General features: G+C 25.3%; 6 protein-coding genes across 12 annotated transcripts in view; 4 read left to right on the top strand and 2 right to left on the bottom strand.

Annotated features, from left to right (window-relative positions):
* The window catches only part of LOC126905437 (zwei Ig domain protein zig-8-like), a 193,782-nt gene extending 191,572 nt beyond the window's left edge, over positions 1–2,210 (top strand). Inside the window, exon 7 of one of the 3 annotated variants that reach the window (XM_050685119.1) lies at positions 351–2,210. In XM_050685119.1, coding sequence (XP_050541076.1) covers positions 351–469 — 119 coding nt within the window. In that variant the 3' untranslated portion in view covers positions 470–2,210. The remainder of the gene's footprint in view (positions 1–350) is intronic. The other 2 variants (XM_050685117.1, XM_050685120.1) reach the window with 2 other exon arrangements.
* Positions 2,211–4,340: 2,130 nt separating this feature from the next.
* On the top strand, positions 4,341–7,136 carry LOC126904882 (uncharacterized). Its single transcript, XM_050684221.1, has 2 exons — positions 4,341–5,298; positions 6,206–7,136. Exons 1-2 carry the CDS (start codon positions 4,418–4,420, stop codon positions 7,071–7,073), a joined length of 1,749 nt encoding a protein of 582 aa, XP_050540178.1. The 5' UTR covers positions 4,341–4,417; the 3' UTR covers positions 7,074–7,136.
* Positions 7,137–10,736: 3,600 nt separating this feature from the next.
* Positions 10,737–14,325, top strand: LOC126903585 (armadillo repeat-containing protein 6 homolog). Of its 3 annotated transcripts, none has more exons than XM_050681816.1 (8): positions 10,737–11,302; positions 11,394–11,688; positions 12,030–12,163; positions 12,258–12,462; positions 12,537–12,682; positions 13,079–13,198; positions 13,262–13,411; positions 14,017–14,325. In XM_050681816.1, exons 1-8 carry the CDS (start codon positions 11,198–11,200, stop codon positions 14,227–14,229), a joined length of 1,368 nt encoding a protein of 455 aa, XP_050537773.1. In that variant the 5' UTR covers positions 10,737–11,197; the 3' UTR covers positions 14,230–14,325. The 3 variants fall into 3 exon arrangements, with proteins under 3 accessions (XP_050537773.1, XP_050537772.1, XP_050537774.1); XM_050681815.1 differs by having other exon boundaries at positions 10,784–11,302; positions 12,534–12,682; XM_050681817.1 differs by having other exon boundaries at positions 11,145–11,319; positions 12,534–12,682.
* A 679-nt stretch (positions 14,326–15,004) lies between these two features.
* On the bottom strand, positions 15,005–16,602 carry LOC126903587 (cytochrome b-c1 complex subunit 2, mitochondrial-like). The gene has a single exon (XM_050681818.1). It carries the CDS (start codon positions 16,463–16,465, stop codon positions 15,137–15,139), a length of 1,329 nt encoding a protein of 442 aa, XP_050537775.1. The 5' UTR covers positions 16,466–16,602; the 3' UTR covers positions 15,005–15,136.
* A 117-nt stretch (positions 16,603–16,719) lies between these two features.
* Positions 16,720–18,935, top strand: LOC126903589 (uncharacterized). Of its 2 annotated transcripts, XM_050681823.1 has the most exons (4): positions 16,720–16,843; positions 17,302–17,501; positions 18,276–18,467; positions 18,521–18,935. In XM_050681823.1, the coding sequence occupies exons 2-4, from the start codon at positions 17,311–17,313 to the stop codon at positions 18,777–18,779; spliced, it is 642 nt and encodes a 213-aa protein (XP_050537780.1). In that variant the 5' UTR covers positions 16,720–16,843; positions 17,302–17,310; the 3' UTR covers positions 18,780–18,935. The 2 variants fall into 2 exon arrangements, with proteins under 2 accessions (XP_050537780.1, XP_050537779.1); XM_050681822.1 differs by lacking the exon at positions 16,720–16,843 and having other exon boundaries at positions 17,173–17,501.
* Positions 18,936–19,242: 307 nt separating this feature from the next.
* On the bottom strand, positions 19,243–23,450 carry LOC126903588 (UBX domain-containing protein 6). Of its 2 annotated transcripts, XM_050681820.1 has the most exons (8): positions 23,129–23,450; positions 23,020–23,067; positions 22,398–22,697; positions 22,177–22,340; positions 21,986–22,113; positions 20,028–20,431; positions 19,836–19,965; positions 19,243–19,721 (listed from the first exon to the last, which is right to left on the bottom strand). In XM_050681820.1, exons 3-8 carry the CDS (start codon positions 22,625–22,627, stop codon positions 19,464–19,466), a joined length of 1,314 nt encoding a protein of 437 aa, XP_050537777.1. In that variant the 5' UTR covers positions 22,628–22,697; positions 23,020–23,067; positions 23,129–23,450; the 3' UTR covers positions 19,243–19,463. The 2 variants fall into 2 exon arrangements, with proteins under 2 accessions (XP_050537777.1, XP_050537776.1); XM_050681819.1 differs by having other exon boundaries at positions 23,020–23,450.
* Positions 23,451–27,582: the final 4,132 nt, after the last annotated feature.

The following is a 27,582-nucleotide window of genomic DNA, read 5'->3' as shown; positions in this document are numbered from 1 at the left end:
TTATTTTTACATGATTAACATAACTTAAAGAATATCAACAAGAATTACAATTCTACAGGAATTAAAAAATGAAGTTCATATCATTAACACTTGTAGGGAAATTACCCATGGGTGGCACATTTAGTAATTTTTATGAGGAGGGTCCAGATAACTTTTAGAACATAGAGTAGTAAGGAACTTCACCTTTACACGCCTATACTCATGTATATAAGAGAAATAAATACTAAGTTAATTAATCAAATAATGTTCAACTGTTTGTTGAAAAAATTATAAATAAAGATTTAAATTGTAAATGTACACTTTATTTAGTTACCTCTAATGTTTTACTTATTTTTATTATTTTTTTATAGGCGAGAGTCCAGCTGCTATGCAGACCGGGTCAGCCGGATTATCCAACAGTTCCATCACCATTTTATGTGTTATGATCTTGAGCTGGACGTTTACCCGAACCGATGTTCAACTTAGATAATAACGTTATAAAAAAAATCGAGTTCCTAAAGTTTTTATACGAAATTTGTAAAATCATATGTATCATTTTTCAAGATTGTTAATGTTAATACACAATAAAGTTATTTTAATCACAAAAAAATTTATTTAGAAACTGTAATCGATATTCAATTGCCATAATTGAACCATGACGATCTACCAATATTGGAATAAAATGTACATAATGTTATTATTTTGTTAAGTTGAAATAAAAAATTCAAGTTACCTGCGGTCAGGCGCGAGCTCATTAACACTGTTTTTACTGATTTAGTTATATACAAAGAAAGTATACCAATATTTTATTTGTTACATTATGTCAAGAATAGACACATTAAAGACCGTAGACACGCTAAAAGTTGAACGCAATTACACAGACGATTATCACTAAGTGCTAATTTTATAAACGTTCAACAAACAAGTACACAGTTTTTTTATAGCACTAATGAAATATTTTTTTAGCCAACTCCTATTTAATTTTAATGGTTCAACGAGCATATTTTATAATTGCCGTTTAGAAAAAAGCATCTTCTTTAAGTTTACTCAATCCTTTTTTTCTGAATGCACATATGATTTCATACAAGATATTAAATCTTGTATGAAATTATCATTAAGATAATATTAAAACCACATATCTCATGTTTAATGTTTATTTTGATTTTGATTTATAATATAGATTTTTTTGACATTCGTCCATAAAAACCCCTTTATACTTTCTGAGAAAAAATGATTTTGAAAAAAATTAATTCGTTTAGCAAAAATCGAAATCTGTTTATACGTAATTTTTAATAATATTTATAAATTTATAAAATTGAATCCGATAATGAAATTTAATAACTATTTTATTCTTATTAAAAATTAAAATTAGCATTAATAATTTGAAATAAGAATAAATATATATACAGGTGTCTCAGACCTAATTGACAACGCTTATAACTTTTGAAACATGTATTTTTTATAACTATTGGGTTCTTAGACTACGTCAACATCATATGAGCTTTTCTTATAAAAAATTTTAATAGATCAATTAATTTTAGAACGAATATTTATTGATTTTCATTAAAAATATGCTGGTGATATTTATAATGCATTGTATGAACTGTTCACACCCGTGCAACGTACCCACTCAATGTATCAAAATGTTTTTACTCAATACTCGTCCTAAATAGTTATTGACGCATTAAAATGTTTTATAAAAACGGCTATTTTAAAATTTTAAAAAAATATTATCTTAACATAGTTTAAAAAAACAAATTATTTTTAAAAGAGTAACGCAAAATATTTAGTAGATAAAAATTATTAGATTTGTCAAACCTTCTTAGGTTACACTGTATATTTTAATCTGTAATAAGAAATAAAAAAATACCCAGTAAAATAAAATAAAAAATGGGAACTTTTTTATTTTAAAGATTCTAAAATTTTATTTGAATCTCTGCCGTAATACATATTTTTAATTATATTAAAATCGTTAAGTTAATCTTTTTTTGTATTTTTTAATTACTCGTTATTTTTGGCTGTCTGTAAGTCATTATTTTTAAATAGTTGCTCTTTAAAAAAATTTATTAAGAGTTATTACCAACTCAGTAATATTAAATAGCCTGTTTATATTCTAAAATTTTTAAAAAGTATTGTTTTTATTGTAAAATGGATGCCTTTTTTATAAACTCTATCAATTAATCATTGTAAATTTAGAGTAAATTATATAAACTTTCAATGTCCTATATTTATTTATACTTTGTACATATGTATCTAAATAAAAAATGTTTAACATATATTATATGTATTATTACATAATCTAATTATTAAATTGAAAATTATTTAATACATTATAAATAATTGTTGTTATTTGTAATATAAAAATACAAGTGTTATAGAAATAGCTGTTAAATACACTTTTTTTGCATGACCATTATATTATAATTGTTTTGGTTATCGAATTATAAAAATATATAATTGTGAATTGTGAATAAATATTGTAAATAATATAAAAATTAAATAAATTCGAAGTGTTTAATAAGTGCGCATTTTTAATACTCGTATTAAATATGATTTAAACTGAAATTTTGTGTAAAAACTACTAAGTAGTGAAATAGTCCACTTTTTCAATCATTAAAATAAATGACACATTAAGACTGATTATTCATAATCTTATAAAAATGTTTGTTAAATTAAATCAATAAATGAGTAAACGAATTACTTAATTCGAAGAATATTTAATAAACTACCATAACCTTAGCAGGGGCGTATGCAAAAATAAGGTTTTAAGATTTTAACCCTCCCCGAAATTAGTTTAACTATATAGTGGAAGGTGTGGTAGGCAAAGCTCCCCGCGGATCTATTTTCAACATATATTTAATACCCTAACCGAACCTAAATCATACGCATGATACTGATTCTTAGTAATAATTAAATAGTGGTTTAAAAAAAAAGTAAAGGGTCAAATGTTCACCAAAAATATATCAAATTATATGTAAATACCCGAGGTATCTATAAAAAAAAAATTGTATTGATACGTTCATTTTTCAATAAGTTATAGCAATTTTTAGAAGAAAAAAAGTGAAAAAAAAATGTCGCAATTTAACGATTTTTAAAATCGTAATTTTTGGGTGGATTCCCACCATTTACGGAAATGAGGGAAATATTCTTAATTTTTGAGGGTAATATTTCACAGCATTACTAAAAGATCGTTAGCACTACTAGTACATACTGATCAGTGAGTGGTCATATAGGGAACGATTATTAAATTGATAAAAAATATTGTGTGTATAGCGTTCACCATGACAGCAAAAGTACAGTTTTCTGATTACACGGCCGGATATAACGTACTCGCGGCCATTAGCAAAGCAAAACGTTAACTTTATCTATACCATAAGAAATAATAATAGATATAAAGGTTCACATTTTGTCACGTTACAAATCATACTCTCATGAATATTCTACATACAGAATAATATCGATATTTCACGTATACCAGGCGTTTGACAACGGCTTACATATTTTTGTCAATCAGATTATTAATTTAGAAAATAAGGATTTTAGATATTTGAATAAACTTGTTAATTAATTGCTCGTTAAAATAATTTATTTTAATAATAGAACAGTGTTTTTTTTTTTTTATTAATCTCTAAAATTAAATGAATTAAAATAGATAATTTTCCAAATGACGTATATTAAATTGAAATTTATATAAATATATATAAACATTTTAATCATAAATTATATATTGATATAATCATAAATTAATACAAAAAACAAATAATAATTGTTACAGGATGTTCAATTTTTTTTCGTAATTGAAAAACAGTTTAATCAGTTTAATCTAAATAAAATTATTAATAAAATATTACTATGTCAATAAATATATAAGCTAACTGTTTCCTATCATTTTTCTTTTTATTTAAATTAAATTATTTTTAAAAGTAATTGAAGGGGTTTAAATGTTTTATGTAAACCATTTTTGGGTATTTATATTGTCTGCTCTCCGATCTTCTGTATAGTATTTGTATACTAACACATTTACAACTAAATAATTGGTGAAACCAAAATTATTTATATTTCTATCCTATGCGATAAACTATTGACGAATGATCTACGCCATTCCAGTCATCCACAGAGTGATCTAGGAGAGATGCGAACTCAAGGAAAGAAAGCAATTGGTACACAGGATTTCAATAGGAAAATGTTCAGCATATTATAAGTCACAAAATAATTTACACGTCGCAAAAAAATTATTTAAAAAATAAAAAAAATACCCACTACATTGAAATAGATTTTTACCTCCATAAAAATATGTTATATTTTATACTCATAAATTATATTCATTACTCTTTTTTTTCCTAACAAAAATGTTATATATACTAATTAACACATTTGCATTTCTTTAAAATCTCCCTAAGTTTCAAACGAGTTATTTTTAATATTAATATTTTTTTCAATGGAATTTTACTATTTTATTTTAATATCTACTGTCGTTTTCGTATTGAAACCAACTGAAGCAATACAATCCAAAACATATAATAAGAATTATAGAAAATACATCAAAACAGTTGTGGCTTACATTCATACGCAAATTGGATCAAATCAAATGCTAAACCTAAAACTAAAACAAGATTTAGTCACTTACGAATTAGCGATAATTGGCGTACCAGATGTTTTTACACGTAACTATCGTTACACAATAGGTGTACTTAACTACAAGTACACTGAAATACTAAAAAAGTTTCTCGAATACATGAATATTATCATCGATAAATGTAATCAATTTCAAAAAATAAATTTATCGGAAAATTTTATTTGTTGTGTAACATTACTTGTAGAAGAAATAAAAAATTCCTCGGCAATGTTTGAAAATCTTCACAATGCTATGAAGTTTATAAGCTACATAGACATAAAGTTTTTGTTTTTTGTAGGCCGCGTGATGCATCCTATAATTGATGAAATTTACTTTTTCCATCAATTTGTAAAAATATTAGAGACCAACAATATTGTTGACATTAATATAATACCAAATCTTGATGATTCTAAAACGAAATTAGAGAATATTACCAAATTTTATGAAGACGGATTACAAATAGTAAATAATCTTTTTAAATATAGTAATGTCACCGACATTTCTAAAAATACTGATTTAGAAAAAAAACAAACTCAGAAATGCTCCAACGATTCAACAATTAAAATTGTAAACTGTTCTAACGAGTTAAACTTTGAAATTGTTTATTCTACATGTAGTAAACTTAATTCGTTTTACAATGAAACCATAGAACTTTGGTATAAAAACCTTGGCTTTGAACATTTTCTTAACCCAAAAACACCTGAGTAAGAATTCCTATATTTTATTTTCTAATATTATATTTCAATTTAATAACTTTATATTTATTGAAAATAGAAGAAATTTATATTTAAAGCTTATTAATTGTACCATATGTTCAGTGATTAATTTATTGCAGATATACTAGAGTTCTTCCATCATCCACATTTTTCAATGGTGAATCCATCCTGATGATAATATCTCCGCTAATTTAGTTAGGGTGCTAAGTATATTTACTGGACCACAAAGCTCTGATGGGGAACGATCTATCTGGTTTTTGAAGTTTCACGCGATACATATCCTTCTGTTCTTTTTTGCATTGATATACGAAATATATTCTATACAACTGTTGTATTTGGAACTAGATTTTATTTTATCATGTGGTTAATTTTTATTTAAATATATATATTAACCCAGCGAGTGCTATTTAAATTGTGTTTACCTGTCCTTTAATACACGTAAAGCATTTACGCAAATACTGTGCTAGAATATAGTAAATCTATATGAAATATGTCTTAAATAATTTTAAAATAATATATATTTTTATTCAGGTTTTGCTACGACTTTTGTTTCGTATTGTAATATAGAATAATTTTTAGCGGTATTATATTTATTAAATTATATTTTATTATGTGTCCTAATAAATAAATAACATAAACTTATTTGTACTACATATCCACAAGTGTTAAAATTTATAAAAATAATATTCTGAAAAATTGTTATTTTTTTAATTTATCAAATTATAATAAGTCTGTTCCGAATTTTATTTATTTGTATTCTTTAATATTTTAACATTATAGGAAATTTCTATTTTTTTCATCATTTTTAAAAAATTAACCTGAATTTAAATGTTTCATTATTAATACTTACATTTATACGTTTACGTAGTAATTATAATATTTTTGATTGAAATAGTTTCACACCTCCAAAAGATCCAGAAATAAATCAAAATGATGGAATTGATGCTCTCAATATTCTTCGTCTGGAAAACGGTTGGCAATCAATGAAATACATAAATATAGTTTATTATGATAAACGCTTCAACGTAGATTCAATATTAAACGACAAAATTAATGACGTAAATTTTCGAATAAAAAGAGATCACGTAAGTCAACTATTAAGATGTAAATATACAGAAACATTAAAAAACTACCAAACATTATTATCTGCTTTATTGTTAATATGCAAAAAAGATTCAATTGAGTACCAAAACAATTGTTTAATTGAAGTATTTAAATCATTCAAGAAATCTAAAAGAATGCTTAAAGGGTTGTATAATGCTTTAATTACGTTAAATAAATCATCAATATGGATTGTTAATTATAACTCTCATTCGAGTTTACATAGAATATTAAAGTGGGTTGTATATGGTCTCACTTTATTAAAGAAAAATAACTTTTCTCAAATTGATTTTATCGATCAAGATAACAATAAAAAAATGAATGAAATAATTAAAGAACTTCTGGACATTTTTCAAAAATATCTTAATGACTTATGTTATGAGATTAATTCCTTCACAAGTCGTTATGAAACGTGGTGTCATTTTACAGAAAATCATGTTTTTGAGAAAAACAGGATAATATATTTTTTCAAGACGTCAATAATTACATTGAATAATACAAATATTACAAAGGAAATTGATATTTATCTAATTGCGTGTCGTTCTTTCGAAAATTTTTGTGAATATGTTTACAATAGTTGTTATGAAAATCTGGGTTTCCGAAAAATTAACTGTCGCAATAAGAAATTGGACGAAAGACTTAAACCATTTATAGTTGATTAGATATAAGTTTGATATTATAATAGGTTTCAACTACAAAATTAAATAAATTTACTCTGTAATTTATTGTTTTTTTCACTTTATTTGTGTGTGTTACTACCAGTCTATAATATTCCAATTTTTTTGGTAACATGTTGCTATATAAATCATAAGTCTAAGAAAAATTATTTTTAGTTTCACCTGAATTTAACAAAATAATTTTACAATTATAATCAAATTTTATATTAAGTAGATTTTTTTAACAACATATTGATTGGTTTTTTTAGTTAAAGTAAATCATTAAAATTAATGAAGTTCTCAATATTTTAATTGTAGAATCTTTTTAAACACCAAGAGTTACTTAGAAATGATTACTACGATATCTATTTAAATCATTTATTGTGATAAAAATGCAAATATAACTGAGCTTATCTGATAAATTTACTCTAATTTATCTGACTACATATTAATCTTAACATTACAATTTGTGTTATACTCATAAAATATTCTATTTAATGATGTCAATTTAAAACTTACAAGTTTAACTAAAAGCTATGGTAACAAATTCATCTTTTTTTTACTTAACTTTTAAATAAACTTTCACAAAACTTTATCAAAACTTTTTCATTAACTTTAAAGAACAAAAAAAAATAGATTAAAAATTAAATTTTGCACTGATTATTTTTAACAAATTAAAAATCAAAATCAGTAATAATTTAAAAACAATTTTTTATTTTTTAATTATTACTTTATATGTAATTAGAAATAATATCAAAAATTAGAAGTGATAAAAAAAGTCAAACTGCAGTTTTTGTATGCCTTTGTTTTTTAAAAGGGAAAATTCTAAATGGAAACGATATTTAAAGGTAAAGGTGACATACAGGAGTGTAGAAATTATATAGGCATAAATCTTATGAATCATAGTATGAAAATTTGGGAAAAGATAATAGATAAGAGAATAAGAAATGAGACATCGGTATCTAAAAACCAGTTTGGATTTATGCCTGGTAAGTCAACAATAGAGCCAATATTTTGTGTGAGGCAACTAATAGAAAAGTTTAGGGAAAAGAAGAAAAAGCTGTGTATGGTATTTATAGATTTAGAGAAAGCGTATGATAGAGTACCAAGAGAGGTTCTAAAGTGTGCTTTAATGAGAAAAGGAGTCCCGAAAAGGTACATTAATATAATAGAGGATATGTATGATGGCACTTGTACTAGGGTAAAAAGTGTGGGAGGAGTAACAGAAGGTTTTCGGGTAAGAGTAGGAGTGCACCAAGGTTCTGCTTTAAGCCCTTACTTATTTTCTATAGTGATGGATGAAATTACTAGAGAAATACAAGGAGAGGTGCCGTGGTGCATGTTGTTTGCTGACAATATAGTGTTAATGGGAAAAAATAGGGAGGAAATTAATCAAAAGCTACAGATGTGGAGATCAGCTCTTGAAGAAAAGGGTTTAAGAATAAATAGGAGTAAGACAGAGTATATTGAGTACGAGTTTGATAAAGAATACGAGGTAGGTGAAATAAGGAGATCAGTGACAAAAAGCAATGACGTGATAGGAGAGGTGGAAAGTTTTAAGTATTTAGGATCAGTTGTGCAAAAGAGCGGTGGTATTGACGAGGATGTAAGACACAGGATTAAGTGTGGGTGGTTGAAGTGGAGAGAAGCGTCTGGTGTCATATGCGATAAAAGAATTCCAATGAGGCTGAAAGATAAATTCTATAAGACTGTAATAAGGCCAGCTATGATGTATGGTTCAGAGTATTGGGCGGTTGATAAGAAAGTAGAGCAGAGATGAGAATGCTTAGATGGATGTGTGGAGTGACTAGAGAAGATAGGATAAGGAACAAACATATAAGAGTATAGGTGTAGTGTCAATCATGGATAAAACGTGAGAAAATAGACTTAGATGGTAAGAAGAGTTATAGAAATTAATGTTGAATGTAGAAGAGGTAGAGGAAGGCCAAAAATGAGATGGAGGGATGCTATTGAATGCGAATGAGGACTGCTGATGTGAGCGTAGATGATGAAGGGCGATCGTGTCAAGCGGAAATTTAGGATAAGGATGGCCGACCCCAAGTAGTTGGGATTAAGGCGAGGAAGAAGAAGAAGAAGTCCAACTGCAAATTTGAAAACAGCGCGAAAAATTGATTTAGAAAATTCTATTTTTGTTTCTGATGAAAGTTCCTTGTAGTCCAGTATATTTATTCATAAGTAACAAAAAAATTTTTATTGAAAAGTATTGCATCAAACCCTTTAAATTTTTATACGCGTTAAAAGTAAAGGAATATACAACTACTTCATTATTTTTATAATATATCCAAATAAATTACAATATTAAATTATTGAATATCAATTTCAAACTAAATTTAATTGTTATAATTAATATTTATTCATATATTATATTTTTAAGTCAAAGAACCACTAATCAGGATATAATTGAGAAAATAGGAGTTGATATTGCTTTTGTAATTATCCATCAATTTTTTAGAATTAAACGACACGCTAGTGGTAGCTAAAGGCGTCATGACCGCCTGAATCCAGCAGGGGGGAGTGGACTTAGTCTCGCCCTGAACAAGACCGAAGGAGATCTATTCACAGGCAGGTACAAGTTCACTCCTCAACGAGTCGCCGTGTTTGGGTTGGAAATCCCGCTTGAGGACTCCATGACTTATCTGCGCTTGGTCGTAGACAAACGTCTAAAGTTCGGGCCGCATATTACCCGTGAGGCCCAGCAGGCCCAGAAAGTCATAAACAGCCTGGCGGGATTCATACTTAGTCAGCGTCGTACACTCGGTCCTCCAGTACAGGTTCCAGGTTTCGGCGGATACTCTTGAGTATTCGTGGAAGCTTGTCCAGGCGTTCGCTGAATCCATCTTAAAAAAAAATGAGGATGCGCAATACCTAAGACAGAAGCAGCCACGCCACCTTTGAGAGCCCGTACCCGCTATTTATTTACTACTAATGAGATAGTAATTTTCTTATACATAAAAAAATCTTACTATAATTTAACTACAGCGCCGCTGTAGTTTACTCAGTCAGTTTAATACTAAATAAATAATAAGATTAAATGTTATTCACACGACCTTGACAAATAAATGAATTGTGTAGTTTAAAACACAGTTGTATAGGATTTCAAACAAAAGTAAGATTTTAGTACCAGGATTTCATGAGGTACGGTGTCACGGTTTTACATAATTAATATCGATATCGATATTTTATAAAAATGTTTACAATATTGTACCAGGAATTTATAAGGAGAAATGTGTAAGAAAATTTATCCAAGCGTCTCTAGGTGGTGTCTTTAGAGCGTCCAGTTTCTTGCTGATGAACTTTAAGTGGCCGCCAATAATAATTATTATTGGCGGCCACTTATAATCTTATAATCAATAAGATGACTTGAATAATTTTGTTACCGATCGACGATACTCATGAATTCCTGGTACCAAATTTTAATCTTGCGAACTTCCAATAAAATGTTAAAATGCGATGTCCATCCGTTATGTGTTCTAGAACTTAAAATTTCGCCATGTCAGTTGCAGCTTTCACAATGTACAAATATCAGTTCGGTGTATTCTTGCATCGTGCTGACTCTTTTAATCGCTCATTGGACACCAGAAAACCGCAGCGATAAGTCACGGGGGCTAAGATATCACACCTTTTCATACAATCATTGTATTGCAATGTATCACACCTATAGAATACACAGATGCATTAGTACACATATGTAGTTTTATTATATATATCTATGATAATATGTCATAAAGTAGATGTCTACACAGAACAGATAAAAACATCTCTTTGGTAAAATTTTTCTATAACAACATATAACTATGTTCTATAACTACAACCATTATGTAGAATAGATATTTTTCTCTACAACCAAAAAATTAGTTGTCACCAATTGTTTTGAGTGATGAAATTCGAGACAATTGCATATTCGTAGTATTGACTTACTGTAGCAATTGTAGTAACTCTTATTATTTTGTGGTAACTATTATCATTTGATTATTACATTGAGATAACTCATGTTCAATATTGCAATCCAAATTCTTTTAAACTGTTTATAGAAACATTGCTTGTTTTTGGGCATGCTTTATATTTTTCCTTATTTCTTTTTTATTCTCAATTAATAATTTATAAAAAAAATGGATCAAAAAACATTTGATGATGCTATAACTGAAACAATGGAATTACTGGATATGAGTTATTCTGAAGCGCTAACTGACACCATAAATCAATTTCAACAATTGGTACTTACCTTCCACCGGTTAATTTATTATTAATATTTTGATTTTTCCCCAAAATACTTAAAAATATATATTGAAATTTGTATTTCTTTAGGGTATGGATATGTCTAAAATAAAAATTAAATTAGAACTAGCTGATGGGCCATTACCATCTGCTCTGAACAAGTTAAAGAAATCTATTGAAATAACTCATTGGAATGAAATAGAAATAAATACAATTGTGGATAGTTTGAAAACAGTTGAAAAAGAATGTATAACTAATGAAGGACAACGTTTATCTAAATTTAGTGGTGCATTTGAAATTATATGCAGCTATCTCGAAAGATTGACAGATTTTAATAATGATCATAAAGTTCAATTTATAAAGACCTTTGAAGCTCTTTTATCTGGTATTATGTAAAATTATAACATTCTGAATGTGTACTATGATTATAAATTTAAACTAATATATTTTTTAAACAGTGAAATATATATTTATAAATTTCAGATTTCTAGTTAGTATTTTTACTTCTTATTTATCACTATATTAGATGATTTAGCATATTCTCGTTAAAAACTTTTAATGTTTATATATGATAGCAATAATTTATACTCCTCCAATTTTTTATATAAAAACAATTTTATTAAATGTAAGAAATATAAAATCTAGTATCTAAGTTTTTTTTTAAACAATGAGTTTTAAACTGTTAAATAAATAATAATCCAGTTTATAACATAATTATAATTTTAGGGGGAAAGCAACTTATTTATGGTAAAGCATTAGACATTATGGTAGATATGTTAAAGAAAACTGAACATGAAGGAATCCTAAATGCTCTATTATCTTGGTTCAAAGTCATAAGTGTAACTGAAGATGAAAGAGAAGTAAAATATCTAAAATTATTTCTGTTATTTTTATTTTAAATAACTTAATTAAAATAATTTTTTATTTTAAATTAATTGTTTTATGTATTTTAAGGAATTACGAATTATTGGTTTAAGCGAAATTCTCAAAAATATTTTACTCATTAATTCCTCTAACAAAGAAATCATCAGTTCAACATGTCAGTTAATTAGAGCTCAGATAAGAGAAGATAACTGCAGTGGGGATTTCTCCAACGCTGGAGAACGATCAAGACTTTTAGCATGCGATGTTTTAGAACAATTAATTATTATTATGAAAGGTAAATAGTGTAATTTTAGAATTTTTTGTATTTTAAATTTGAAAAAATCTTAAAATTACTTTTTTCTATAGAAGATTTTATATTAGAATCTGAAGATGTAACTAGTGAGATATTTTTCACATTAGCAACAATCATTGTTCGGTTTGAGTTTTGTCGTAAATTTAATGAAAGTGGAGGTTTGACTAGAATAAAACTTGCTATGGAATATCATACAACTGTGGTATTTAGTATATTTAGTTCTATTTAGTAAATACGAAACTTTATAATTAGGGGCGTAATATAAATTATAATATAACATAAAAATATTACCTTAAACTACCTTTAAATTCTTAGTTTCAATACTCATAAATCAAGGGTCTAAAATTAAAAGAATGTATCCTATACGTACTTCCTTATCTCAGTATTAGTTTATATACTATTATATCCTTATTAATAATTTAATAATTTAAATATTTTATTCTAATTTATTTATATGAGTACTAAAACCCATGTATCCCATTTTCACATATTCTGTAAATTTATACTGACCGTCCAATTATTAGTATTAAAAGTCTTAATTAATATTTTCTTATTTTATTAACATTGAATTAATATCATTTTTTTATAATTGTAATAGAAATTGAATACACAATCATTTAGATTATTGAAATCACTAGCTGGAGATGATTTAGTTAAAGATGATATTAGAAAACATGGACTATGTATTCATATTTTATCGGCTTTACAAAGACATATAGTAAGATAAAAAAATTTTTTTTAATGATAAGTATCACTTATTAATACATAAATATTTATTTAGAATAATAAACCATTATGTATAGAAGCTATGAAATTAATTACTACTTTGTGTCTACGATCACCTCAAAATAGTACTGAACTTATTGGGATAGGAGTTGCTGAATTGATTGTTCAGGCCATGAAAGTTCATTCAAATGATTATAAACATCAAGTATATTTAAAACCCCTAATTTCTGTTACAATTTTTACTATTACAAAAATTATTTTCTAATAATTTAACAATTCACATATTGAGCTTTTAAAATGTTAATTGTTAAATATCTTCAATTTATTTAAATTTATATCCTTCCAAAATAGAATAAATACTGGTATATCATTTTTAAATCCTAGCATTTAAATAGGGAAACTTATTTTTAAGTATAATTATTTAAAAATAAAGTAAATATTTTTATACTTAAAAATAAACTTATAATAATTCAAATGTTATAGAATTATCACAATTTCAAAATTTTCAAATCCTCTGCTCTTTCCATATTTTTTCAGATTATTTTTAAATTTTTAATACCTTACATTAACAATATTTTCGGTCTTGTAGAAACTGTGAACAAACAAGTATTTTAAAAATTTTGCTATTGTGTTATAACAAAAAAAATGTCTTACCTTATTTACTGTTTTTAAATGCAAATTATATTTATTAAAAATTAATCCACCTATTTTAAACCCTGTGAATTTGGTTACATTTATGTTTTAGATGAAATCTTTTTAATATTATTAAAAGAAAAATGAATAAATCATAATTTAATAAAGTTTTTTTAGCAACATGCGTGTACAGCTATAAGAAATATTGTTTCAAGAAATCGAGAATTGGCATCAGAATTTTTAACTTTGAATGTTGAAAGTATTATTGAAAAAATCATCGCTCAACATAAAGAATGTGAATTTGAAGCAAAGAGTGCTTTGAGAGACCTTGGATTAGAAGTTAAATTCAAAGAACAATGGACTGGTAAAGGTCAAAATTTAACACAATAAAAAAATTTTTTCAATGTTATTATAGATAAAATAAACATTGTTTGATAACATTACTAACTTATTTTTTTTACTTTAATATATGATTTTTTTACTTATTATTGTTTTATATTTTATTATATTATATGTCAATTTTGAGTTATATATGTTTAGCTATAATAAAAAATATTTCCTACATAATACACTATTAGAAGCATGCCCAGAATTAAATTTAGACTAAGCCTATTTATAATTATAATTTGGATCTATAGTACCAAAGCTAGATCACTCTATGAACATTTTGAAAAAAAAAATTTTTATGGTTGTTTGAAGATAAAACTTTTTAAACTTAATTATCTTAAAACAAAGTTTTTAGATTTACTACACTATCCATTTGGATAATATATTATATATATTGTATGAAAATTAGATAAATTTATCTATATATTCATTAATACAATAATGTAATGTAGTATTTCTTTACACTGCATTAAAAGGGTCGCAAAGTAATTATTTTAGATCAATATATGGTTTAAATAGGAATAAGCCTATGAAAGAAATCATTAAAATAATAGCCAATTAATATTTCGCCATGGTAAAAAGGTTGAGCAACTCCTACTTCTTCTTCTTCTTCCTCGCCTTAATCCCAACTACTTGGGGTCGTATCCTACACTTCTACTTGACACGATCTCCCACATCATCATCAGTGTTGAGCAACACTGATTTAATATACTACTTTAAGTAATAGAAATCGAATAACAAACTATGAATTATTATAAAAATTAAATAATACCAATCGTGAAAATTTACTTAAATTTTATTTTTTGTAATTTTATAACAAACAAGTCATTATTTTAACAATTAATTTATAGTAGTTGAGAATTTTTAAAAATAAATTTAATAAAATATATGATAACTCAATCACATTATATTATAAAGAATCTAAGTAAGGTGTACTGACTATATTTCCATAACCACCTAATGATAACTTGTTATTAGCAACATAACTTGCTGCTTTATTTACATCATCAAAACTAACTGATTCTATAGCAGAAACTAACTTTTCAATATTTTGTACTTGACCTGTAACAGCTGCTTCATAAGTAATATGTTTCAACAAATCTGAGCTTGATTCAGAAGTTGATAATAAAGATAAAAGTAACTGTTTTTTAGCTCTAGCTACTTCTGTGTCCGTAATTTTAGGTGACTTTAAACATTGTACTGCAGCACTTATAGCTTTGCCAGAGTCACTTCCATTACAAGCCAATAGAAAACCAAAAAGTCCAGAATCTGAATAATTAAAGTTCACAGCAGAAATAGCAAAATTACTAGATATATTAGATTTTAATATGTTTTGTTCTAATACTCCTTGGCTAACACCCCATTTTACTGATGATCCTTTGCCTAACAAATATTCTAATACAGCAAATGCTGCTTTTAGGGGATCACCATAACTAACACCTTCACCAACTACAGCAATGTATGCAGCATTTAAATCATTAGCTTTCCTCACATCACCACCATAATATTTGGCTTTAGATGCATCAGAACTATTTTTAGGCAAGTTGAGATCTTCAGATACATGTTGTAATGTTTCTAAATCTATTCCAACACTTGAAATAATAGCTTTGTCTGATGTAAAATGTTTTTTAACATAGTATAATAAGTGTTCAGAATTTAAATTTTTCAAGTTATATTTTGGTAAGAACATAGAATTTCCAAGATTATTTCTGTAAGCGGCTTTGTGAGCTAAATCTAAAGCTCTCATCTCTGGAGGTATTAATAATAATTCATATTCTACACGCTTTTGATTATCAGTCAATTCCCAAGGTTTAAATGATTGAAGTGAAATAGATTCAATAAAGTATTTAAGTCCTTCAACAAGATTTTCCTTGTGGGCTTCAATGGTATAGGTGATTGTTTCCCTGTCAGAACTAACAGTAAAATTAGCTCCTATATGCCCTAAATTTCTTAAAATTGCAAACGTAGATGAAGATGAAGTTGTAAGACCTGCAGAACTACGAATTAAACTAGAAATACCTGAATTTTCGGGTTCTTCATAACGCGATCCTGCCAAAAATGTTACTGATATACGACCAATATTAGTAGGATGATCTGGAACAGCAACAATCAATGTATTATTTGATAATCTTTTACTTTGAATTTCAGAGTTCTTTGAAGAATAAGTTAAAGCTTTAGTAACATAACTGCGTTTAGTAAGGTTGATGAGAATTGGAGTTTTTAATGTTGACAAAGCCATTTTATAATATAAGGTAAATTTTAATTAATTTATTTCTAAAAAGAAAAATTGAGGAAAATTTTCCGAATTTTTATAGATGATAGAACGTAAACATTATTTCTTTAAAATTTGATAGATGAGAGGACATTTGAAAAAATAATTTCTCATATCATATACACTGATTAATAAACAGCTGCTTTACAGTTCATATCATTCACTTGCAACATCTTTGATATAAAATGAAACTATTTTATTTAATTATATTGTTTAGCATTTTTTAACAAAAAAATAGAATTTGAAACTTTTTAAAATATTTAAAAATTTTAAATTATTGTCATTTACTTAAAAATTAGTATTTTAGTCAACACAACTTTTTAAAACAATATCGTATGAACTAAAGTATGTATTTTGTAAATATCAAGGTAGTAATAACAATTTAAAGAGAAATACAGGTTAATTCAACTGTCTGCGAGTCTTAGCCATAGATATATAAACTTTTAATGTTTTTATGTAAATAGATATAAAAATGGTCAAATGTTTCAGATATTACGATTTTTTCAAAAGAGACTTAAATGACATTTTTTGCTAATTCCACTTATTTACGATTTTATTACTATCTTATAATTTAAATGAATTATAAGCAATTTTAAATATTTGGCAGTTGTGCATTCACCACAACATAAAATGGCAACACTGTTATTAGGTAGCTTGCTTATCTGTCTATAACAGATAAACTATTAAAAATTATGTTTATTAAAACTTAACGATTTTTCATGTTTGAAAATTCTTTTATTATTAAAATTTGATGTTTTATTCATATTTCAAGTTTAATCGTTATTAATTCAAATTTTGTACAGATAATTATAATGAATCCTGACTCTGATGATAACCGAATGATAATCGGCGAACCATTGGCCAACATAAATAAATTAAAGACTTCTGAAAACATGAACATTAGTGTCGCATTCAAAGAAATTGTTAATAAAAACTCTCCTAAATTTACAGAACTTTGTGATGTAGTTAATAATACTTTTGATGGTATTGTTAATTGTGTAAGGTACTACAATATTTAATAATTCCATAATTATTATATTCATCAATTAATTATATTTCTAAAAAATATATTTTGTACAATTTTAGACCAAAATGTTGATGATATTAAGGTATTATATAACAATGAAATACCTTGATATCAACAATGTTATAAGTATAATATCCCATGATGTTCTGATAAATCCACATACATTTTTTATAGCAAATTAACAGAACATTGCAGGACACTTATATATTAGTAGGTGAATCGTTATTATTATTAATGTGTAATTTCAAAATGAATTATTTTATATGTACTTAGGAGTTACATGTTAAGTCACAATATAGTACATATTTTTTTATTTTGCATTTCCATACCATAATAACACCGTAAATAACAATACTTCTACCTATTTTATAGTAAAACTAAAAAAAAAAAAAAAGAATAAATTATATTACTAAAGACTTGTAATTCTATAGTTAGTGTAAATATCAAAATTACGTTATTATTTTGAATCATACCTATTGATTGAATTTTGGACGTCTTTTCTATGACATAATTTTTCTCATATAATCTACTTCAAAGTACTTTTATCTATACTCATCAAATTATTTATTATATACTTGTATTTTAATGAATTTATTATCACTTTTTAGCTTATGGTTATTACATAATTTTTTTATTAATGGTATTAAATATATTCTATTAACAATTAATTAATTTTAGTAGATTTATTAGAAACTAAACCAATATACTATTTTAACCATTTTCAATCATAGATATAACATTATTTTTTAGTCTTGAAGAATTCAAACATTTGCTTTGTGAAATTTCATTTTTAAAAAATAAAAATAATGTTACAAGACTTTTTTCTACTTTGAAAACAAACATTTATAGTACCATGAATAAACAATTCGAAGAAATAACTCAAGATGAAAACTTGGCAGAATTATTTTCTAACAAAAAATCATTAACTGAAATGGAAGCTGAGTAAGAATTTTATAGTTTTGAAGTACAAAATTCTAACTTGTTAAATTTTTTAGGAAGTATGTTATAGATGACGATTCTTTAGAAATCATTGCCTTAGAAGAGTCTTTGAGCAAACTTGATAAAAAAATTAATGAATTAGAAGAAACTAATGAGATTTTATTTAATCAAGGAAAATTTAACAAACAATGTTATAATCAATTAGTTGATAGAATAGATAATCTTATGAAAAATTGTGAAACTAAATATGGAGATTTTGAACAACAAACAGATCTCATAAGGAAAGAATTTGCCAATTTATTAAAAGACATTTGAAAATTAATTTTATTAATAAATTGTTTTATTTAAACAATTAATTTTATATGTAAAACATTATAAACGATTAATTAAATTAATATTTTTATTGATAAGTAATTTTTACTATTGATTTAATGAATTTATCTTTTACAAATAAATTATTTATCTTTATTATTTTTTGACAAAAAAATTATTTTAATTTAGTCTTCTGCATTTGTGTCTAATATGGGTTATGAATGATTTTTATATAAAACCTAACAAAGTATATTTAATAGACTATTATGAAATAAAATTTATTCATACAATTAAAATTTTTGATTTACTATTAAAATATATCTGATATTTAAAAAATATCAGATTTTATCAAAGGAAAACGTTGGCCAAGAACTAAGATTTTGCAACAACAAAATTTTATTATTACTATAATAACTATTTCTTTAAGCAAATAATTTAAGTAATGCACTAATGGTAGATAATGAAATATTTTTATCAATACTTCATTTATTTAGAGAATTGACATTTTTGTACAAATATTATTAAAATTATTTTTTAATTTCTTAAATAAGAATACTTGAAGAATTATTGAACCATTAATAAAATTATATATGGTAAGTTATTAAATATTAAATTGATAACAAACAATGAATTTATGTTATAAGATGAAAGATATAAATTTAATAGGTTATCACATAAATTTCATGATTAAATAATATCCTGTACCAAGGCCATAATATCATCTTTTAAATAAGGATGTTCATAATCACTTTCTGGAATATCACTTTTATACAAAAGAATAGAAGCTGGTACTAGGCCCATTTCCATTAAGCTCATGTTTTCTTCTTTTTTATCAAAAGTTTTTCCAGCAGGTAATGCTAATTTAAAATCTTTTTCTTCATCAAAAACACTTTCTTTCACAAATTCTATCACTTCAGAAAAATGTTCCTTGACACTAAATGTTCCCTAAAAATGATGTGCTAATTTTAAACTATACTTAGTAGATTAATAATAGAGTACAGTAAAAAAAACTTAAATAAAGTCTTAAATATTTTATTTTGTAATTTAAAACAAACCAACCTGTAGAATCAAACAATCTGGAAACTTCACTCTAATCAAACAGTATTTATAGTTGAATTTGCTTTTATTTTGCTCCTTCATACGCATATTTTTTGTTTTAAGAATCATGTCATTTTCCAAATTTTCAGTTCTAATAACAAAAAAATTAATTAACACTATTCTTAATACATCTATTTTAAACTGATTAAATACCTTTTCAATTGTTCTGCTTTTATTTCTTCTGGGGTCATTATAAAGAATTCTGAGGGAAGTGAAACTTTTTTTGATGCTTGTGATGGCAACAAAACTTTAACATTTCTATCCAACACTAACTGAATTCTTTCTGCAGACTGTAAATCATCTACCATAGTTTGAACTAGAGCTAAATTTTGTAAACTATCTTCTGGGAAAATTAAAAACTCTTCTAGTTGATCTTTATAGGGAATAGTTTTTCTCACAAACCCAATAGATTCTAAGAACTCCAAAGCTCCCTTAATTGGATATACTCTTTCCATGAATGTCTTATTAGATATTCTTATTTTACGATACTTTTCCTCGTCAACATTTTTAATAATATTTTCTGCATAAGTAACCAGTAATTTAATGCATTCTTCAACCTTTATAAATAAATAATACTTGATTAGATAAAAATCTCAATAGTGAAACAATTAATTATCTTGAAAATATAATTTTGAATAATAAATGAATATTGAAAGTAATTTTTAGTAAATTTACTTAAAAATGTTTAATTATAAATCTTACCTCTTGACTAAACAAGTCTAATATTATTTTAAAATTTTTATATTGAAATTAAGGTAATTTTTAATTTTTTGTATTGTATAAAAATACTAATTCTAATAGTAAATTTAAGTAAACAAACATGATTTAATTAAAAAATTTTATATTCATTGATAAATAAGAAATGGGATATATTTAAGAAACTAATTTAGATAGAAGCTTTGTGATAAAAATAGAAAAATCATTTTGAGTTTTGTACTTTTCTATCTTGAGTAAACTTAATTATATAAAATAAAAATTTACCAAAAAAAACGGTAGCACAGTAGGGTCACGGCACAGTGTAGATGTGGCAAAGTTGAGACAAGTATAGATGTTATCTGACAGTAATTAAAATCACTATCATAAGAAACGCTTCGATGCAAATCTGTAGATAGTGTTTAATTTTAAAAAATTGATGGATTATTCAAAAAGCAAAATGAATTCTTATTTCCTTATTTATATCCTGATTAGTAGTTCTTAGATTTAAAAGTGTAATTTATAAATAAATATTTGTAATACCAATTAAATAGAGTATGAAATTGATATTTAATAATTTAGTGTTGTAATTTTTACAGGGAAATTATAAAAAATTATTAAGTAGATATTACTTTTATAGCTAACATGTATAAAAGTTGAAGGGCTTGATGCAATACTTTCAAAAAAAAATTGTTTATTACTTATAAATATATTTATTGGTCTACAAGGAATTTTCATCATAGACCAAAATATACTTTTCTAAACCCATTTTTGCATCTATTTCAAATCTGCAATTAAAGTTTTGCAAAATCCTTCTAATTAATATAACAAATATTTATATTTGATTATTATTTTATGTATAAATAATCAATAAATATATTTTAATTAAAAAATACATAACAAGCAGAATGTATTATGTGCAGTATATTGATATGAATAATTGTTTAAACATCAAGAGTTGCATAGAAATGCTTACTAAGACTTCTAAAATGATTTATTGCAATAAAAATAAAATAAAACATTTTTATAAAAATTTTGAGTTTTCCATCTATATTTACTGTAAATAGTTATTATTTTACTGATCACATATCAATCTAAAAAATAGAATACTTTATTCCACAAATTTTTCTATTTAATGATATAAATTCTAAACTTGCAAGTTGAACTAAAAGTCCAAGCGTATAAGACTGTAAAATAATTATAATTAAACCATAGGTAAATAATATTTAAAAAATTTAGTTATTGATTTTTATTTTTTTATTCAAGATAAAAATTTTAAGCAATACAAAATTTCTCGCACAATTAATTTTTAATTTTACTAAGATACATTGTAAATAATGTTAATTTTAAAATTTTTAATGTGTTTTTAAACAAATACTGAAACATACACATTTATAATTTTATTTTATTAAACATACCTTAGTTCTATCCTGATTAGAATTTTGTATAAGCAAAATTGATTGTAACATAGGATCATCTTTCATCTGTTCTTTGATAAATTCTTCAATTTTCACATGCCATTCCTGTTCTGATAAAACTTCTAAACCTGTAGTCCAATTAAATCAAAATTAGTTAATTGATAAAAACAATTCATTTTTTGTTTTCAAACCTATCATAGGACATTGGAAAAATACTCCATTAGCAGCTAAAGAACCAGAAACTTCACTTGTAATATTAATTGTTTCTAAAACTGATGAATTATCAGAAATTATTTCATTTTTTTTTTCAGCTTCTAATTCTCTCCTAGCTCTTGATTTTATTGCAGCCAAAGATCTATCAAATATCTTATGATAAAATTATCATTTATTTATAAGGTATTATTACACTTACGTATTAATAGGACAATTAGATGACTTCTTATTCTCAAATCTAGCCAAAGCAGCTGCAGCTGCTTGTTTTGCTTCATCTGTAGGTTCAACACGACAAGATCGAGAAGTCTCCCCTACTTTATTTATATTTTTCTGTGCAGTGTCTTCATCTAATCGATGACCGGGTCCAGCTCTTTTAAATTTAACATCAGCTTTTTTTTTTTGAAAAAATTTTTTTAGTTTATCACTCATATTCTGGGAGTATATGATTTCGGTAACTTTAAATGTGAGACGTCTTCTTTCAATTCATCAACAATTTTATCTACAAAATAGTATTGAGTATAGAAAACATGTATAAAAGATAACATTTAATTGATAACTAAGTGCACATATAAATAGGACAATTTTTTTTAATAAAATTTCTGATATTATTACATTGAATTATCTTCAAAAATTTATAAGATATCAAATTGTTAGAAACTTAACTAAAAGAACTAATTATGGTTTTTAATCATCAAACAGTATCCCATTCTTATAAATAATTATGTAAGTTTAAATGTACCCCGCAGACAAGTTATCACTTAAACACATATTTATAAAAAATAAAATATTTAAAATCTTTATTAAGTCAAAGTGAAACCAACCACTTAGTAAAAATCGTTGATAAATGTCTTTATTGTACTTTGTCCAAACTAATATCAATAATAAAATTAGAACGCACTCAAAAAACACTAATGAATTAAATATTTTTACTTGAAATGGATCAAAGCTCACAAAATTTATAATACTATAAAGAATCTCTAAGAATATTAAACGAAGATCAGTAATTGAAAAACAACCATCAACTAATGAAAGTGTATACAACCGAGTAAATGTCGTCAATCCGTGTAGACAACCAACAGTTGTATCATTTGCTGGGTTTGAATGTTCTTGAAATTTCATCACAATTTCATTTATAAAAATTGAAAACAAAATTACTATTACAAAAAAAAAATGTATACAATATACAGTAAATTTATAAGATGAATTAAATGATGATTCAATAAAAACTTTAAATGGAATCGAAAATCGCAACTTTTCGATTTGTGACTGGACACAACGAGGAATTTGTAAAATACATCGATATAATAAACTATCGATATTTTAAATTTCAATTATTTATCAATTTTGATATATAAAAAAAATGATACTATCAATTTATCACGACATTTGGCAAAGATCAGTAATGTACGCAAGGATAGACATGGTTTATCCTCCATGAAACTAGTTCAGCTACTGGTTTATTATCGACCTATAGTGAAAACCCTACCTGAACTAAAATCCTATGAATGCTGTTGGTAATAATATTAATAGTAAAAAGTACATATTTTTCACAAAATTTTAATAAATATGTAGTTATTTCGTGTAATACGACTGATCTATACTAAATGGGGCTTATTAATAAGCTTATTTAATAAAGTTGTAACCAGAGCTGGAAGGTTATGTTACTATTATAAACTACAGCCTTATGAATAACTAATTTAAAATCAATTATTTTACAATATTCTACACACTAATTTTTTTTTTGTATACCTTATGGAAAATTGTTTTTTTTTATTTAAAAAATGTTATAACTTTTCGTTAAAATATAAAATAATTAGAATTGATTTATCAGAATATCCAATATCTTGTCTAGATATTATCATAGTGGTAAATAATTTTGGTCGATTTAATCATTACACAATTATCGATATTTTTGTAAGCAATGAACATCCCAATATTGATAAGCATTAACGTCAATTTAATACTATCTAGTGATGGTAAACTGCTATTTTTTTTTTTAACATCTGCTAATGTTATTGCTATTTTAAAATAGCAGTAAAAAATAGCAGCTATTGCTATTTCGTAAAAACAGCTCGTAGCATAATGCTTATCATTAATTTTTAGTTATTAGCAGCTAATGTTTATAGCAATTAGCTATTCTCATTGTTACAAACAATGAGAACAATAGAAACCCGTTTCCTGACTTACTGAACACCCTGTAGATTAATACATAGTAAATAAAACATTACTAAATAGACCAAGACATTTTTATTTTTAAACTATAAATTATTACATTGCATATTGTTTAATCTTTTATGACATTATGGAGAGATGACATATATCATTTTTCCAACTATGCCTATTTCTCTCAATGTGCATGTTCAGACAAGACTAATAAAAGCTATGTTTAGTATGTTTCATAATTAAATGTATGAATTAAAAATATAAAAATAAACAATAAAATTCCATTTCTAGACTGGTATTAACATGTTGAAATATTATACCAACTCTTATGTCTTTAAAATAATACAAATGTTAAAATGAAGCACATTCTTCTTCTACATATCATAGGGTATAGTTGATATATTTCATTGTTTGTTTTTGATAGTTTTATTTTATTTATTTAACAATGAATCGTAAGATAAGTAATATTTGGTATCATTTTACAATAATTGATAATACTAGATTTGCAAAATGTAATATTGACTATTGTGGTTTTTGTTTTTACTGATAATACTGTATTTGCCGTATTAGATATTGATATCTGGTAACTGGATAAGCGTTGATAACAAAAACATTTTAGACGCTTAACAGCTAATGCGGAATGCACATTATCAATTATCAAACGTAACACCAAGCCTGCCGCTCTATAACTTCTGCTATTTTCCATTATATTATGTGTTATAATATAGTAGCAGTGTAGCAGTTATAATACAGTGTAGACTGTTGAAAAACATAAATTACGAAATTTAGCAATCACTGCTATTATTTACACTGAATAGCAGTGCTATTATAGCTGCTACTGCTATTTTTTATCATCACTACTAGTAAGTAATCTCCGTGATATCGCAAGATACCGATCGTCTACATATTACGCCTTACCAACTCGCTGTGTTTACAACATTACCGTTGGTTTTATTAAATATTAATTATATTGTTTATCTTATTTTGTTTTTTTGTGACTATTTTCTGAAGAAAACAATATACGGCTACACGCCACTTTGTGATAAAAATAATCCCTATGTCGTTCTTTATCTGGTGTTCCACGACAACAGTCGTAACAACTGGCTCCCCGGCGGGGAATCGAATTCCGGTCTCCCGCAAATCGGGGAAATCTCCAAAAAAATTACAAATTTAAAATTACCAAATTTTTGTCATTTTTTTCTTAAAACTTCNTACCAAATTTTTGTCATTTTTTTTTCTTAAAACTTCATAATTTTTTAAAATATCAACAAATCAACATAATTTTTATACTAAAACCTTAGATGTTTCCCTTTCATTTGATATCATTTTATTTGAAAAATTATCACTTAACCTGCTAACTAAGAGGGATTTAAAATAGCAACTTTTCTACAAAAACTAAATTTTTTAACTTAATTTTTGAAAATGTTCCGGAAATACTGCGTATTTTAAACATATATCAAATTAAAGCTTATGTCATGTACTATAAAATTAAAAAAAAAAAATTTATCCCGACGACCTTCTATGCGCAAATGGCTATCGTATTCAAACATTTTTTGTATTAAAATTCTGGGTTTTGTATTTTATTTTATTTTAAAATATCTTATTAGGAAAATACATTGACTTTCATGATTATTATATAATTTAATTGACATAGAATAAAGTTCATAAGACATAAGAAATTAAACTTATTTCAATTTTTTTGCTTTTTTTAAGTCGAAAAAGTAATTTTTAAATTTGAGTTAGCTTAAATAGCCAATTTTACCAAGCAACGAAAGCAACGAACAGTTGCCTAGTCGGTAACACTTGTGTTTTGCATGCCTAAGGTACGAGTTTCTAATCTGTCTAGGACAATTAATATTTTGTATTTTTTTTAAGATAGAAAAATTTTCAAATCATTTAATATTTATCTCATTTAAATTCAATAACTTCAATAAATGTAAAGGATCCTATCACTATAGTCTCCCCTCGTGAGAATAAATTTATATTCATGATAATATTATTTTACTATGTGGTTCTTTTTGTGGCTACGATTTATTTTGCCAACCTTCACTAGACCTACTTTTTTCAACGATACGTCAAATGATTACAATTCGTATTTAGTTTAAGTTATTACTCTTAAAAATCGAAAAAATATTCCTTATTCAAATAAAAAGTAGCTTAACCAGCTTTTCCATACAAACAATTTAAATCATTCATTTCTAATATTCTTAAAGTATTTATTGTCGAATTAGATTTGATATGATAAAAGTATTCAACTACAAAAGTAAATAATTTTACTTTGTAATTTATTAATTTTTTAACTCTATTTATGTGTGCTACTACCTGTCTATAATATAATACAATTTTTTGTAACATGTTGCTATATAAATCATAAATTTAAAAAAAAAATGATTTTTAGTTTCACCTGAATTTAACGATGGATTTTTACAATTATAATCAATTGAGTAAATCTTTTTAACAACTTTGTTTTGATTGGTTCATTTAGTTAAAGTAATAGCTAGTGGTGAGACGTAAGTGTTTTATTTTTATACTAATGTAATATAGCAATAAGAAAATGAAAAATATAATAGAAAAGTAAAAAAAAGTGAAAGTTAAAGAAATATTTATATGGCCAGTTAAAGGAATAAAATAAAGTAATATGGTGTAAATTCTGATATGAAGGCCTCAGTGCTTGTAATATACCAAAAGAAAATTAAAGGACTTATTCGTAGTTAGAATAATAAGGATAATGTAATAAATGTATGATTGAATAATACAAAATAAGATAAGATAATATATGATGGAATAACATGTGTTTAAATATGGCAAAATAAGTAAGGGTGTAAAGAGTATAATGATATAAATAAATGGGGATTTAGAAATGTGATTAATGGTGGTTAAATACATTAGGGTGATGGTCAAATAAATAAAACAAACACAAACGAATATGACAAAATAGTGGATTGATCTCGGGATTAAACTATATTCAATAAATGNACAAACACAAACGAATATGAAAAAATAGTGGATTGATCTCGGGATTAAACTATATTCAATAAATGATGTTAAATATCCCTTACAAAATTGTATAAATTATCTTGATGGTTATTACGCAATAGATTGTTTATTATTTGAAAGCATAAGTTTAACTTGTACTTACCTTTTATTTTATGTAACATAACTATATTTTAAACAATCCAATGTTTAGTTTGAATTCACACTGTATTTCACACACTGTCCAC

This window comes from Daktulosphaira vitifoliae, unplaced genomic scaffold, assembly GCF_025091365.1.
Source record: "Daktulosphaira vitifoliae isolate Bord-2020 unplaced genomic scaffold, ASM2509136v1 Scaffold_4, whole genome shotgun sequence".
Classification (NCBI taxonomy): Eukaryota; Metazoa; Arthropoda; class Insecta; order Hemiptera; family Phylloxeridae; genus Daktulosphaira; species Daktulosphaira vitifoliae.
The sequence above is the reverse complement of the archived record's forward strand: the minus strand, read 5'-3'. Positions and strand labels throughout refer to the sequence as shown.